At 41.2% G+C, this 16,897-nt stretch overlaps 1 protein-coding gene across 8 annotated transcripts in view; it reads left to right on the top strand.

The window, feature by feature from the left end:
* Window positions 1–16,897, top strand: part of Pwwp2a (PWWP domain containing 2A) — a 38,265-nt gene extending 21,368 nt beyond the window's left edge. For 4 of the 8 annotated variants that reach the window (XM_029557932.1, XM_029557931.1, XM_029557930.1 and 1 more), the window contains one exon: window positions 981–4,106. In XM_029557932.1, coding sequence (XP_029413792.1) covers window positions 981–2,661 — 1,681 coding nt within the window. In that variant the 3' untranslated portion in view covers window positions 2,662–4,106. Of the gene's footprint in view, window positions 1–980; window positions 4,107–11,441; window positions 11,562–15,626 lie in introns of those variants that run through there. The other 4 variants (XM_029557936.1, XM_029557933.1, XM_029557935.1 and 1 more) reach the window with 2 other exon arrangements.

The raw sequence follows: 16,897 nt of genomic DNA, 5'->3' as shown, positions 1-16,897 counted from the left end.
GCAGGAACTGGAGTTCAGGGCTACCATAAGAGAAGAGTTTTGGCTTAAGAGAGCTGAATTCTTTTTTTTTTTTTTTTTTTTTTTTTAATTGAATTATAATTTGAAAATACTGCTTTTCTTTTTTTATTTTTCCTTGTCCTTTGTTTTTCTTTTTTTGAGACACGGGATCTTGCTGTTCTTTCTTGACTGGCTTTGAACTCAGCATCCTCTATCCCTCCCCCCCGCCTTAGTACTAGGATTACAAATATTTGCTACCCTGCCCAGCTGCAATTACTTCTTTTTGTTGTTGTTGTTATTTTGAGACAAGGTCTCCTGGTAGCACCAAACTCCCTATGTAGACCCCAGGCTGGCCTTGATGAACACTCAGAAGGCCTGCTTCTGCCTTCTGAGTGTTAGGATTAAAGGCTAAACTTATTTCTTATTTTAGTACATGATTTTAAAAAGTTTAAATCCACAGCTGTGTACCTGTAAGCTCTCAGAGTAATTTGAGTACCTGAGTTCTGTGTTACTCAGGCTGGCCTTGAACTTGTGATCCTCCTGCCTTAGCCTCTTAAGTACTGGGGTTACAGGCTTGCACCACAGTCCTGCCATTTTGTTAAGCCTTTGGGAGCTGATTACGTATGGTTGCATTTACCATAGATGTGCATAGTTCAGCGAATGTAAGCTGTCTACTAGAAAACCTTTTGATTTAATACCAGAAGGAATATTTTAAGTAAATCAGTTATTCTGGTATTGCTTAGGGTAACCATTTGAATTATATCTGGTTTTCTTTTCTCTAAAATGTAGAACCAAAAGAAATGAGTTTTTGGTATTATGGGGGAAAAACACTAGATTTTTTTGGTGTTTTCTCATTCATTTTATTATGAAATAGTTTTCAGGAAAGGTCATAGAAATAAACACGAAGTGTTGTTTACATCGAAGACATTGAATTACAGATACCAACTTACCGGCTTCCTTTTTTTCTTCCATTTCTTTCGAAGGTTTGGGCCCCATGGGATCCCTGTGACAGTATTTCCCAAAAGGGAATATAAGGATAAACCGGAAGCCATGCAGCTCCAAAGTAACACATTCCAAGAAGGGATAGAAGTCAAGCGGGAAGTGAATGGTGCTGTTCCCCATGACCCTTCTCCAGTCCTGCCTCCTGAGTTGAGCTTAGCTGAAAGCCTGTGGACTTCCAAACCACCTCCTCTCTTCCATGAAGGAGCACCTTATCCTCCCCCGTTGTTTATCAGGGACACATATAACCAATCAATACCTCAGCCGCCTCCTCGGAAAATTAAGCGACCCAAACGAAAAATGTACAGGGAAGAACCCACTTCAATAATGAATGCTATTAAACTACGGCCCAGGCAAGTCCTGTGTGATAAGTGTAAAAACAGTGTTGTTGCAGAAAAAAAGGAAATTAGAAAAGGCAGTAGTGCAAGTGACTCTTCTAGGTATGAAGATAAAAGACGGAGAAATGAAAGTGTAGCTACTGTGAACAAAAAGCTGAAAACTGACCATAAAGTGGATGGTAAAAACCAAAATGAAAGCCAGAGAAGAAGTGCGGTGGTTCGGGTTTCCAGTATTGCTCACAGCAGAGGCAGAGTAGTCAAAGTTGCTGCTCAGGCAAATACATCAAAAGCTCAGTTGAGCACTAAGAAGGTGCTGCAGAGCAAGAACATGGATCATGCGAAAGCTCGGGAAGTACTGAAGATTGCCAAAGAGAAGGCGCAGAAGAAGCAAAGTGAAACTTCCACTTCTAAAAATGCACACTCAAAAGTCCACTTCACACGTCGGTATCAGAATCCTAGCTCAGGTTCCCTCCCACCCCGGGTTCGATTAAAACCACAGAGGTACAGGAATGAAGAGAACGACTCTTCTCTGAAGACAGGACTCGAGAAAATTCGGAGTGGCAAGCTGGCATCCAAACCGCAGTCTCGCTGCACCTCCACCCGCTCAGCAGGTGAGGCCCCTTCAGAAAATCAGAGTCCCTCAGGCCCAGGAGAGGCCACCAGTGAGGTTCAGGACACAAGCGAAGTGCATGTGCCTGGTGAGCAGGATGAACCACAGACATTGGGCAAAAGGGGCAGCAAAAGCGATCTCTCTGTGTACCTGACCCTAAATCAAAAGAAACCTGACTCCTCCAGTGCTTCCGTGTGTAGCGGTGATAGCAGGGATGGTCTGAAATCTTCCAGCTCTGAGTGTAGCTCTTCTGAAAGCTTTGCTTTTCCTCCAGGCAGTATGCATGCACCTTCCGCCTCCTCGGCTTCCTCCTCCTCAAAGGAAGAGACAAGGCTCAGTAATTCCTTGAAAATGGAAATCTTTTCCAAAAACGTCTCTAAGTGCATCACACCAGATGGCAGGACCATATGTGTAGGGGACATTGTTTGGGCGAAGATATATGGCTTCCCTTGGTGGCCAGCCCGTATTCTAACCATAACTGTGAGTCGGAAAGATAACGGCCTTTTAGCCCGACAGGAGGCCCGTATTTCATGGTTTGGGTCTCCAACAACATCTTTCCTTGCTCTTTCGCAACTCGCCCCCTTTCTAGAAAACTTCCAGTTACGCTTTAATAAGAAGAGAAAGGGCTTGTATCGCAAGGCTATAACGGAGGCAGCTAAGGCTGCTAAGCAGCTGACCCCTGAAGTGCGGGCTCTGTTGACACAGTTTGAAACATGAACAGTAAGGTAGGCAAGAACCATTGGAAGCCACCATTACCAGTCTTGTTAGGATAGATTTCTACAAAATAGCTTGGCCAAACTGGAGAGAGAAATAGCACTCAGTTGGCTTTTTATACTTACTGTATAGCCATTTTTAGATTAAGAAGTTTAGAACTGAACATGCGATCAAATTTGGTCTTAAGGAAGTGAGATTTTCGTAGTATTTTCCAGTTTTTGAAATCTAAACCATCTCAAGGCATAGAAGCCATACCTTCAACTGAAACTGAATGTTTGCAGGGACTGTTAATTGCCATTTGTACTATTACCTATTGTGTGTGTGTGTGTATATATATGTATGTATGTGTGTGTATATATATATATACACACACACACACATATATATTACATACACAAAACTATTGCCTGTCACTATGTGACACAGGTTGCATATTTTGGTTTTTAGTAAGGGCTGGTGAGCTGGGGGAACAGTAGATATTTAATGACTACTTGTTTTTATAATTAGTGAACACTTAGACTTTCTATGCACATAAAGGTGTACAATTTTGATAATTGGGCGTTTGAAAAACTGATGCTTACTGCTTGTTTAGTTACAGTATTTGGGATTAAAACTGTCAAGACTGGACAGGTCTGAGTCATCACTCTCTTGTCCAGTGGGGATATAAGAGACTTTCAAACTTCTGCTGGGGAGTTTAGATAGGTTTTATTTGGGGAAAATAGCTAGTTGAGTGCTACATTTGGTCAGACTTCTCCTGACTGGCTCTTGCTAAATTCTTAGGATACGTCCTAGTAAATTACACTTTGTGAATTAAATGTCATGTGTAATTGTTGAATTTTGGATGTACCTAATTTGATAATTTTTAAGAATTTTCATTTAAGGTATCTGTTTGCAGGTCAGAAAATGAGAAAATGTAATTGTGTAATGCATTGAAATGTAAAAAAAAGAAAAAAAAAACCCAAAAAAGCTGTAAATAAAATCAACTAAATCCAAAATATTTGTGTGTGTTTCTCAAAAAGCTTTGAAAAATTTCAATATGGTAGAAAATTATTCTTTGTAATAATCATTAGAAAAGGTGAGACTCAAGCTTAGTTTACTACTAGTATGCCCTGCCAAGAAATATCTGAGGATAAAATTCAGATATCAAGAAGTATGTTCTTTTAAAGGGAGGCTTTTGAAGTCTGATATACTTCTAGGTTTGATATTCCTACCAGTTTCTCATAAATGTTTCTGATTTTTCATTTCTAGCCTTGATATTTCATCTTTTTTTTTTTTTTTTAAATCAAAGTACATTTAGGTAGTCGAAATGGGTCTGCTCTGTTTGGTCTTCTGCCTCAGGTATCTTTGCTTTTGGGGCTAGTAACTTCCTGTTTTTTCTGTATGGTCCATCTGGCCCTATGCTTTGAGTTCTTTCTTTCTTTCTTTTTTTTTTTTCTTTTTTTGGTATTTTTGAGACAGGGTCTCCCTGTGGCCCCAGATGGCCTGGAATTTGCTATGTAGACCAGGCTGGTCTTGAACTCACAACAGATCCACCATGTCCGGCTCTTTCTTTTGAGACAGGGTCTAGCTATATAAATCAGGCTGGCCTTGAACTCCCAGAGATCTATCAGTTTCAGCTTTGCACAGTTATTGAAAGTATGTCCTGCCCATGGAGGCAAGGTGATATGTTTTTTTTAAGTTGCTTCTAAACTTTTTGTCTTTTAAATTTGATACAATTTCGCTTTTGATACCTATAGAAGCTTGAAGTGTAAAAGGATTTTTTTCTGGGTTTAGACATCTAATTTGAAATTTATTAATTACTATGGAAGTATTAATGTAAATTGGAAGTCAGCTTCCTTAAGCTGGGTATCTGATTCATTACTGATTTCTGAGAATGCAAGTAGAATTTCTTCTGGGGAACTCAGTCAATGCTTTTTGATTTAAATAAACACACTATTAAAAGAAAGATGTTTTGCCTGAGCATATTCTTTCCTGCAAACAGAAACTATATTTAAACAATCTGATTATGACAGGTTGAAAGAGGTTTACAGTGTGGTGGAGAGCTTATAAGGGAAGTGTCTGCAAAGATTTTCTGATTATCTTTTAGATTAAAGAACTTTTTTTTTTTAATCTAGATGTTTTTGAAAAATTGATATTTAAGCAAGAGTCCCCTAAAATTGAATTTTAAGGCTTTGTGTAAGGACATGGGCTAGTTTTATAGTAGTGGTTTTGAAAGTGGATGCTGCTGATACAGACCAGTGCATTGGTAAATGTGCTTTTATGGCATGAACCAAATTGAGGTTATTTCAGAAGCTATAGGGGAAAAGAAAATCTGATTGTGGTGTATGATAAGTAACATTCAGCCAGGAGTGGTGGCACATGCTTGTAATCTTAGCATTTGGGAGATGGAAACAGGCAGATTGTGAGTTTGAGGGCAACCTAGACCACAATGAATTCTGTCTGAAAAATAAAGCAGAAACTGTTGTACTCAGAAATTTCTTTACTAGATGGCTGCCCAGTATCTACTGTAGGTAGGGATAGAGATGAATTGAGGAATCATAGCCACTTACATATTTTTCTTTTGAGATAATAAAAGGTACTTTTTTTTTTGGCTTTTTGAGACAGGGTCTCCCTGTAGCCCCAGCTGTCCTGGAACTCATGTAGACCAGGCTGGCTTTGAACTCACAGAGATCCGCCTGCCTCTGCCTCCCAAGTGCTGGGACTACAGGCGTGCGCCACCACACCCGGCTAAAAGGTACTTTTTGTATGGAGATAACTAGACCTTTTTTGTGACAAAATGCATGGTTTAAGAAAAGCGGCTGAAATACAGAATGATCAAGGGTAGAAACCAAGTGAAAAAAGCTGTAAAAACTAATATCTTTAGAAATTTAAAGCATTAGACTATTTCCTTTTTTTGCTTTTACAAGAGACATCAATTATCATGTATGAATGTGGAATGGGAGAGCTATGAGAGTCCAGTGAGGTAGCTGGGGAATTAAGTTCACTAATCTAAAGCCTGTGGCTTGATGATTTCCCTGAGCATTGTTTTTTGAGACAGAATCTCCTCTACCCCAGTCTGGCCTTCCAACTCCACTGTGGAGCTGAGGATGACCTTGAGTTTCTGCTCCTCCTGCCCATGCGGGGATTATGGATGCTCACCACTATAGCCAGTTTATGTGGTGCTGGGGATCGAACCCAAGGCCTATTGCATGCTAAGCAAACACTTATGTAAAGAGAGCTACATCCCTAGTTCCCTAAGTGGTTTAGATGGGAGTGATATATATAATTTTGAGACAGGGTCTCCCCACATAGTCCAGGATGTCCTGAAACCCATGATGCAGCCCAGGCTGACCTTGGACTCCCCAGCAGTCTTCTTCCCTCAGCTTCCTGAGTGCTGAGATTGTAGGCATGTGCCAGCACGTGTGGCTGGGAATAAAAACGCTAGAGATGGTGAGTGTAGATTAGTAAGTGGAGTAGACAGTTTAGGTATGAAGACATTGCAGGCAAACAACATAGGCTGCTGGGTTTGGTGGTGCATGCCTTTAATCCCAGCACTTGGGAGGCAGAGGTAGGTGGGTCTCTGAGTTCAAGGCCAGCCTGGTCTACATAGTTCCAGGCCAGCTGCTGGGGCCACAGAGAGACCCTGTCTCAAAAAGACCAAAAAAAAAAAAAAAAAAAAAGCTATGCCTTTCTAAAATTGGTTATGTTGAAAAAAACATACACATTTAAACATTCAAAGTAGTGGCCAGTTTTCCTTTATTTTGAATAACTGAACTGAGAATTGGAAATAAGAAATTTGTAATATAGATTTAAAATTAGATTTTCTCATTTAAGTTGTGAGTGTTTTGTGCTGGACTGGTGGCATGTTGATATGTCTGGAATTCAGTTGGATGGTGTTACTCCTTTGCTGCCAGGAGAAAGTAGATAGCTAAGCTGCATTAACTCACTACTTGGACTTGGTTCTGGCTTAAAAGGCTCTTCTTGTGTGTATATGCTTTGTGTGCACTTTCTGTTCCCATTCCTTCACCAGGACTCTGGCAAAACCCTGTCTCTATACAAACAAAAAAACAACAAAAAACCCCCAATAAGGACGGCAAAGTTTGGGTTATGTTAAGCACAATTTTAAAATACAGTGTAAAAACTAGTGCACTGGGCTTTAATCCCCAGCACTTGAAAGGCAGAAGCAGGTGGATCTCTGAGGCCAGCCTGGTCTACACAGTAAGTTCTGGTCACTTAGCTCACTCTTGGCTGGATGAAGGAATGAGTATGGGAAGTGCTGACCTTGAATTTGTAGTGATCCTCCTGCCTCAGCCACTTGAGTACTAGGATTATAGGCATGTGTTACCATGCCCGGCCTAAAATGTACTATCTTTTTCTTTGTTTTGTTTTTTGAAGCAGGGTCTCACTGTAGCCCTGGCTAGCCCAGAAGCAGGCTGGTCTTGAACTCACAAAGATTCCCCCTGCCTCTTCCTAGTACTGAGATTACAGGTAGGCATCACCACACCTAAGATAAATTTAACATTCTCAAACTTATTTTAATTGTTCTGTTTAATTTTTGTTGATGTTGTTGTTCTTTTTGAGACAGGGTTTCCTTATAGCCCCAGCTGGCCTGGAACTCACTATGTAGACCAGGCTGGCCTCGATCTCACAGAGCTCTACCTGCCTCTGCTTCCTAAGTGCTGGCATTAAAGGCATACACTACCATACCTGGCTTAAAAATTTTTTTAATGGGGTTGAGAGATAGCTCAATGGTTAAGAACACTGCCTGTTCTTGTAGAAGACCTGAGTTCGAATCCCAGCACCCACCTGGCAGCTAACAACTGTCCTTAACTCCAGTTCCAGGAGATCTGACAACCTCTTCTGACCTCCGCAGGCATTGCACAACACAGGTGCACTTACCCTACATGCAGGCAATACACGCATACATATAAATATTTTAACAAATTTTAATGTATTTTATATATATGTGTGTGTGTATGTATGTGTGTTCATATGCCACATATGTGCAGCTTCCTGTGGAGATCAAAAGAGGGTGTTGAATCCCCTGGAACTGGAGTTAACAGGCTGTTGTGCACTACCAGACATGGGTGCTGGGAACTGGGGTCCTCAGGAAGAGCAGCCAGTGCTTGTAATGGCTGAGCCATCCCTCTGGTCCCATCAGTTGCATAGTTTTTTTGTGTGTATATGTGTTAGTTTTTGAGACAGGGTCTCATTATATAGACCAGGCTGACTTTGAACTCAGAAATCCACCTGCCTCTGCCTCCTGAGTGTTGGAATTAAAGGCATGTGGCACCATGCCCAGCCTAGAAGTATAGTTTTTTCCTCTCAGGAAAAATGAACTGAGGTATTTGGAAGTGAAGAATGCCATCCTGATGTATGTTAAGTAAATGGATGTGTACAGGAATGTAATTTGCCGGTAATGCTGCAGGGGAGTTGGAACAGTGACAGTTTTGCGTCAAGAATGCTTGACAGCAGGCTTTTATTGAGCAAAGAATATTCTCTTTCACTTTTTAGGGACTTGTTTGAAAGTACAAACTCTTGAGCCAGATAACCCTAGCCTAACTTGGATCTGCTACTTAGAAACTGTGGCTTAGCAGGTTACTTCAAAGTTCTCATCTGTGAAATGGGGGTAATAGTAGTAACAACATATCTAACTTGCCTTAACATGTTTCAAGGCTATTTTGTATTTTCCCATCGCTGCTCAGGACAACCACAGGGCATGAGTAGAAATGATCATCCAGGGCTAGTGAGATGGTTCAGATGTAAAGGCTCTTGCCACCAAACCTGACAACTGAGTTTGATCTCTGGGACCCACATGATGGAAGGAGTTCACAAGTTGTTCTCTGCCTTCTAAGTTCACGTAGATTCTACATGTTCTTGGGCCTTGGCATTTTATCAAGTGGTGAAAATGAACATTAATTTGAATAGGTGTTTTTAACTGCTACTAGCATGATTGAGAAGGAAGGAGATTTAGGTGGGAAATACCTGATACCTCAAAGCTTTCATCTGTGCGCCATGGCTATATTTCCCAGAGGACAGTCATGGTTACCCACGATTCATTTTTGAGATGCTCTTGAACAAACTTTTGGTCAGTACCACCCACCTCCACTTTAGTTTTTAACAAAAGCTGGGAATGCCTCAATGTGAGTCCTAGTGTACTCGGAAGAACTGTGCAGCTTGTTTAAAGCTTGAAAAACAACTAGCTAGAAATACAGTGCTAAAGCTAGAAAGCTGGAATGTCGCTGTAGGGTGCATTGTCTACACGCTCCCTGCTGGTTCTGCTGCATCGTGCTGTAGATTCATGATGAGTGTTAGTGGGGTAATGGGTACATGTGTATAATGGAATCTTTACTAATTCTGGGCTTTGCACTAAGAACATGGCCCCCTCTGCTTCCTTCTTTGACTCTACAAGGGAGATTGTGTACTTGCCCTCTTCTTACCTGCCCCTTGATCTCTGCTGTCTGCAGAAGAATGCCATTGTCATTTTATCTTAGAGACCAAAATAAGTGACTGCCAATGAGCTCACCCTTTCATGGGATATCCTTCTGCCTGCCTTGTGAGGCTCCTCACAAGGCAGGCTCCTTGCCTCTTCCTGGTATGTACCCTGTGTGGGTGGTAAGTTTCCAAAGAAACTTTATGGTCCTCAAGTGTTGAGGAGAAGCTCATCTTCAGCATAAGTGTCAGGCTCTAAGTTGGAACTGGCATGCTGAGGTTTCATGTAGCATCTTAGGCGCCACAGGGAATGAGTGCTCATAGGAAAGGTGAACATTCATCCCTTCAGGTATCTTTATGCTTCTTCCTTACCTAAAATCAAATGTCAGTTCTCTTTTTTTAAATCATTCTTCGAGAATTTCATATCCAGTATGTATCCAGTATGTTTCCCTCTCATCCCCCTAGCTCCTCCTAGAGCCACCTACCCCAACTTTTTTTTTTTTAATAATCCAGTCTAGATTGGTGTGTGTGTGTGTGTGTGTGTGTGTGTGTGTGTGTGTGTAGGTGTGTGTAGAGGGTGGGCCAGCATGGAGCATGGTTGACCTATTAGGGGCTATACCCTTAATGAAAATGGACTCTCCCTCCCCACCCAGCAGCCATCAACTCTAGCTCCTCAGCTGGGGCTGGGGGCTGGGGGCTGGAAGAGACCAATTCTTAGGATGATCTTTGAAGCCTAGCAGTTTTCCTTAGGAAGAATTTCCAAAGGTAGGCTCGTTGGTGCTTTTACATTCCTTTTTTCTTAGGTTATGGCTGTTGGCTTATAGTTACAGAATAAGTAGGTTCTCTCATGTAAAAAAAAAAAAAAAAAAAAAACAACCCTTATTAATAAACCTCATTTTAAAGAATTGTTTTCCTTTGAATTAGAATTCAGAGAATTCTGTTTACACATTAGGCTTTTCAATGTCAGAACAGCTTGTTTTAAAAGTTTTTATTTACTACTTCTGATTTAGAATTGTAAATTCTAAATGGAGTTGTTACATAAATGAGTGATCTCAGAGTTGACTGTGCTGGTGTGATAGGTGCATTGTTTAATTTATTATTTTTGTTTTATGCGTATAAGTAGTATTGCCTGCATGTGTGTAAGTACACCTGTGTTGCGCAGTGCCCATGGAAGTCAGAGAGGGCATCGGATTTCCCTGGAATTGGAGTTACAGATGGTTGTGAGCCATAATATGGGTGCTGGGAATCGAACTCAGGTTCTCTGCAAGAGCAGTTAATGCTCTTAACCACTGAGCCATCTCTCTAGCCCCTAGGTACATTGTTTATACTAAAACTAGGGAAGTAAGTAAGCAGATATGTTTAAAATCACGCCTTAAAATTGGATGTATGTGATGGCTCATCCCTGTAAGCCCAACACTCAGAAAGTTGAGGCAGGAGTTTGAGGCTAGGCTGGGCTATAGAGAGTTCTAGGCTAGTCCAGGACTGCAGTGTAAGACCCTGTCTCAGAACCAAAGTGGAACTCACCAAAAGGTCTTAAAATTGCAGCCTTTCATTTGAATTGTGCTTAATATTTGAAGCCTCTGTTCTAAGCGCCCAAGTGAGAAAGTTTTATCTTGTTAAACCATTTAGCCAGTAAACCAAACATTCTTTTTTAAAAAAAATATTTTTTTTTATCATTTTTATTTTATGTGTATGAGTGTATTGCCTGCATGTATGTGAGTACACCCGTGTTGTGCAGTGCTGTGGAGGTCAGGATAGGGCTTCAAATTCCCCTGAGTTAAGGACAGTTCGTAGCTGCCATGTGGGTGCTGGGAATCGAACCCAGGTCCTCTGCAAGAGCAGTCAGTGCTCTTTATGGCTGAGCCATCTCTCCAGCCCCTAAACCAAACTTTTGGATTGCTATGCAAGAGTCGTCATTAGGATTCAAGGAGAAAGCTTCTGGTGTTTTTTGGTCATTGAGCTCCAGAATGATGTAATATGGGTAGGGTGAAGGCTTTAGCCCTTTGGACTATCAAGATCAGGACTGTTCTAAGAATAAGCAACTGTTAGATAGTAAACAGTTTTTGTCAGGGACCTGCAACATGCGTTAGCCCTTTGCCTTTCCTGTTGGTTGTAGGGTTTGTTGGAGGGCGTCTGCATCTGATAGGACTTGGATGCAAGAGTGCTCTCTCCTGGCCACGGCTGGGCTGTCCACATGTAGGCTCTTGAGGCATGCCAATAACAAAGCTTTGTAGTGTGAAGCTAGCAAGCTGTCCAGAATTCTTGAGGAAAATTCAAATTAATTTTGTTCTTGTTTTTAAATTTTTTTTGGTAAGATGGATTAAAAAGAACTGACTACTCCATTTTTGTTAACTTGGTTTTTTCTACCATAGGTCTCAACACATGGCAGCTATTACATCAGACAGTGGCGAGTCCTGCTGCTCCCTTACAGTGTCTGACAGACCACTGTGGATTCAGACTGGGAGCATTGAAGTTAACAGTGAAGCGGGCAGGTCTGTCTGTGCTAAGCCCTGCCACGAAGTGAAGAGGGCACCACGTCATCCCTTAACCATCCCTGAGTAGATTAGGCTAGCCTTCAAAGGGCTCACTAGGTTTTTCTTTAGTTTTCATTCACCTTGGTAGAAAATAACTTTTCATTGATAGTACCAGCTATGCTCAAGTAGAGCTTCCTGTGAGTTTCATGTGTTGAGAGCCGTTTTTCTTGTGCTGGACGTTAGCTGTTACTTTACAGGATTATGTTAGCAACTGGTTCTCCATGAAAGTCTGATACTAGGTTATGTTCCATTATTGCAGTCTTTGTCACTTTTATATTTGTCACCTTATCTTCTTAGTTATTACTATTACTGTATATATGTGACTACAGGAGATGGGGATACAGCTCAGTTGGTGCATGCACAAAGCCCTGTGCTGATCCACAGCACTGCATAAAAACAGGCATGGTGGCAGCACTTTTGAGGTGCAATGCAGGCAGGAGGATCAGAAGTTCATGGTCATCCTTATCCACTATAGTGAGTTCGAGGCCATCCTGGGTTACCTGAGATCCCATCCTTTGAAAAAGAGAGGGGTTGGGGATTTAGCTCAGTGGTAGAGCACTTGCCTAGCAAGCACAAGGCCCTGGGTTTGGTCCTCAGCTCCGGAAAAAAAAAAGAGAAAAAAATATGAAAAACTATATATGTGAATGTCTATATATATTCTTAGTGAGTGAATCTCAAAAATCATTATTATATGCTGGATATGGTGGTGCACACCTTTAATCCCAGTACTTGGGAGGCAGAGGCAGGTGGATCTTTGAGTTTGGGGCTAGCCTGATCTATGTAGGGAGTTCCAGGCCAGCCAGTACTAGATAGTGAGACTCTGTCTCAAAAAACCAAACAATAAAGACAAAATTCATTGTTATTTACATGAGGCACGTCAACTCTGGAGGGTAGTAAAAGATAATATCAAAATTTGGTTGTAATCCAGTTCTGTAAGCACTTTTTAAAATTGACTTAATGACTGATGCCTAAAATTGTGTGATTTGGGACTTTTACATGGTGGGAAAGGTTCAAGGATTTTTGTTGTGTTCTTTTTGAACTTAACAATCTTTTATTATTTCCTTTAAAATGCTTTTTAGCCTTCTGGGATGGAGATGGACTGGGGCTATTTAACCTAGTGTTTGTGTGGCTACTGATGGGAGTTGTATTTTGATACCGGTTCAGAGTGGCGCATTTTTGTATTGCATACTGTGTCTGGGTTTTGGTGAGAACCTAAATAGGAGTGGTGGTTACCTTAATCTACTGAGGGGATAGAGTCTGGTTTTCTGTACCTTTCAGAGATTCTTGGCTTTCCTGCTCTGGTCTTCAACTGAACTTCAGTAGGTATAAGGCTAAAACTATGATTTAGAAAGATTCACAGATAGGGCATTGGCCCATTTTTTTTTTTCTCCTTCAGTTAGAAGGGTCATTCACTGCCGAAGTTGAGTCTAATTCTATTAGTATTAAACATCTTAGCTGAATATTTCAGTTTCAGGAAGTAGAGACTTCTCCATGTTGAATTTTTTTGTTATTAGGTTTTTTTGTTTGGTCTTTTTGAGACAGGGTCTCCCTGTAGCCCCAGCTGGCCTGGAACTCACTATGTAGACCAGGCTGGCCTTGACCTCACAGAGATCTATCTGCCTGTCCCTGCTTCCTCTGAGTGCTGGGACTAAAGGCGTGCACCTCTGCCTCCTGGCTCATGTTGAGTTTTAAAGCAGTATTAGTCATCCTTTTTCTTCAGCAGCAACAACTACATTGGCCTTTCCATATTGATGTTTGCAGGATTTTGTTTAGAAGTCACTTGTCATTGTTTATAAAGACATGTGACAGAATACCTTGCGGAGTTATTCTGTAGGCCCTGATCCAATGATTAAATGAACCTGTCAGGTCATGGGAAGGTACCAGCATTGACGTGTAGGAAGTATTGGGAAAGATGAGGTGGTTTTTCTTCCTTCCTTTCTACATTCTGTGTTTCTTTTGTCTGTCATTCCACTGAAATGCCGTTGCTTGGTTTAAAAATGTATTTGATCAGAAACTCATATTTCTTTCATGGATCACTTCTTTGGAGTTAAATTTACCCAGGCTCCCACAAGTTGTCATTACTAAGAATTGTCCAGGGCTTCAGCAGGACTCCTACAGCTTTGTGGTATTAGGGGTTGTTTGATAATGTAGGGCAACCTGGTCCTGCTACTTGGCAATAATTTTAAAAGCTGTGCTTTCTGTCACTTGTGCTGGGAGTTCTGGTATTGGTCAGAAGTATGGTAAAGATTACCTTGTTGGTAATCAGGTATAATAAGGGACACTGGTCAACCTAACTGCACTTGTTTTCCAGTAATAAATGTGCTCCTGATGCCTCCTGATATGTTGTGTCTTAATCTTGAGAGGTCTCCTCCACTCACCTCTTGGCTCTGTGCAAATATGTAGGCTGTGTTCTACAGCTGATTTCTATGTACCCTGGTTCTGTATATAAATTCGCTTCTGAGACTGTAAGCAGCCAGTCATGATGGTGTACACCTCAGGGAGGTGGAGGCAGGAAGATCAGGAGGTCAAGGTCATCCTTGACTACAAAATGAGCTTCAGGTCTGCCTTGACTACTGAGACACTGTCTAAAAACAAACAGAACCAGGGGGCTGGAGAGATGGCTCAGCGGTTAAGAATACTGGCTGTTCTTGTAGAAGACCCAGGTTTGAATCCCAGCACCAACATGGCAGCTAACAACTGTCCGTAACTCCAGCTCCAGAGGATCCAAAGGCCTCTTCTGTCCTCCAAGGGCATTGCACGATATATGTGTGCTTACCTACATGCAGGCAATACACTCATACACATAAAATAATAAATAAAATATTTTTTAAAAAACAAACAGAACAAAACAACCCCGCCCCCCCAAATCAAAGACGGTACTGAAGAAGAAGAATACTGAAGGCCAGCTCTGCTGGCTTCGCTGGGGAAGGCTCGTGCATCCATCCAAGTTTCTTTGACTTACTGTAATTTAGAAATAGCAACATAGAGCTGGACATGGTGGCACATGCCTTTGATTCCAGCATTCGGGAGGCAGAGGCAGGTGGATCTCTCTGAGTTCGAGGAGCCTGGTCTCCATAGGCAATCCAGGTCAGCTGTGGCTATAGGGAGACCCTGTCTCAAAAAAGAAAAAAGAAATAGCAACATAAAAAGCAAAGTTAAGCCTGCGCAGTGGTGTATGCCTTTAATCCCAGCACTTGGGAGGCAGAGGCAGGCGGATGTGAGTTCAAGGCCAGCCTGGTCTACATAGTGAGTTCCAGGACAGCTGGGGCTACAGGGAGACCCTGTCTCAAAAAGACCAAAAAAAAAAAAAAGCAAAGTTAAAATTTTCCCAGTATTAGAACAGTATTTATAAGCACATTTAACCAAAGAAGTCTCGAGTCTTATAGGAAGGTGACAGCCACTTTGTCTTAGAATTTGGCCACATATGCTCAGAAAAAAAAATAGTTGCTTTGGGGCTGGAGAGATGGCTCAGCTGTTAACAGCACTGACTGCCCTTGCAGAGGAACCCAGTTTGATTCCTGGCACCCACATGGTGGCTAACAACTGTCCCGTTCGTTCCAGGGATCTGATACCCTCTTCTGTCTTCTATGGGCATTGTACTACACAGGTGCACTTTACATACAGGCCATACACTCATACATATAAAATGAAAGGTAATAAGTATTAAAAAAAAAACAAAAAAAACCCCATAGCTGCTTTTGGTTTAGAGTGGCAGCAAGCTATTTTCTCAAAAAAAAAAAAAAAAAAAAAAAAAATGACGTGGTGGCCAACGCCTTTAATCCTAGCAGGCAGAGGCAGGCGGATCTCTGAGTTCAAGGCCAGTCTGGTCCACATAGTGAGTTCCAGCACAGCTGGGGCTACAGGGAGACCCTGTCTCAAAAAGACAAAAAAAAAGGTCAAATTATCTGATTTAAAAGAAAAAGAAATGAGGTGTGATCCCACAATTAGGGCTTAAGCAACACAGCTTCTTTTCCTCATATAATTACCTGTGCTTAACTGCATTTTATTTCTTTTCTGTTTCAGCACAGAGACACTAGCAGGCTGCTGTCTTCTTGGATCTTCACTACAGTGACAGCTGAATAGATTGGAGAGTCTTAAAGCTTCACTAAGAAGTAAATGTTAAGGCAGTGGTTCAAACCAATCATCTGCAAAGGTTCACTTGAAAATTATGGTGAATCGAAGAAAAGGTATTAGGGAATATTTAAAAAAAACTGTTGCAATAAATCTTGCATGAGATGAGGAGAAAAGTACTGTGAATCCCATACAAGAGCTCCCTTGAATATGATGTGTGAAGAGTCACGGACAGTAGCTTGTTTTGAATGTGAACAGTACAGTTGGACAGGCCGACCAGGCATGGGATGATGCAGAAATGCTGAATTATTTTTCATACTTAACCTTTGTGCTTTCTCCAAGGTTTATGTTAGATCTGAGCAGAGGGGTTTAAATGTCTGTCCTTTGAAACAGCGGTAGTCACATGTGCTGAGGCCAGTGTTTCCTGCAGGGTTCTAGCAGAAAGAAGCAGCAGGAACGAATCTGATATGAGTGCCCCGCCTCACCTCACAAGCAAAATGTGGATCTTTTCTTTAATAAAACGGGGCTGTATTATCTTGAATATATATTTGCTTGTTAACATATTAATATGTATTTATTTGCCACTAGTATTTAACATTTTGTGCACATTTTCATAACTACATTACATTTTTACCTTTTCATATTTGACTCCAAGTGCATAGGCGAGTATTGATCTTGGAATGAAAGCGTGCACTCCCAGGAGCTGGTTTTTAATTCCCTTGCTGGAAAAGCTTCTTTTACTGTCTCTCCCCATACAAAGTTGTCCTCTTCTGAAAAGATGACCTCATCTCAGTTTTGATTTGGACCTCTTTCCACAGAAAGCCCCTGCTTCTAAGTGCTAGAACTTCTCACAGGTGTCAGGTTGGCCTTGGCCCTGGTGACAAGTGGCAGAAACAGATCCAGGAAAACAGCCTACACTTTTGGTGCATGGAACATGACTTCTTAATAGAGACCACAGTTTTTTCCTTATCTTTGCTAAATATGTGTTATGAAACCCTTAATTTTTCTTTTTTAATGAATGGAGAAAACATGAGAAAACCAGATGAACCCGCTACATTTTTAAAACATTTTATATTTGATGGTGCCGTAATTTTAATAATAAAACTGAAGTTTTTTAGTGGCAATACTGATTTATTTTTTAAACCAGGATAACACCATATTGATTACTTAGTACAAAAACAGAAAGAAAAAAAAAAAAAAGAAAAACCAAAAAACACCCCCAA

This window comes from Nannospalax galili, unplaced genomic scaffold (genome assembly GCF_000622305.1).
Source record: "Nannospalax galili isolate Female #2095 unplaced genomic scaffold, S.galili_v1.0 scaffold667, whole genome shotgun sequence".
In the NCBI taxonomy this organism is placed as follows: Eukaryota; Metazoa; Chordata; class Mammalia; order Rodentia; family Spalacidae; genus Nannospalax; species Nannospalax galili.
This window is presented reverse-complemented; position numbering and strand designations above follow the sequence as displayed.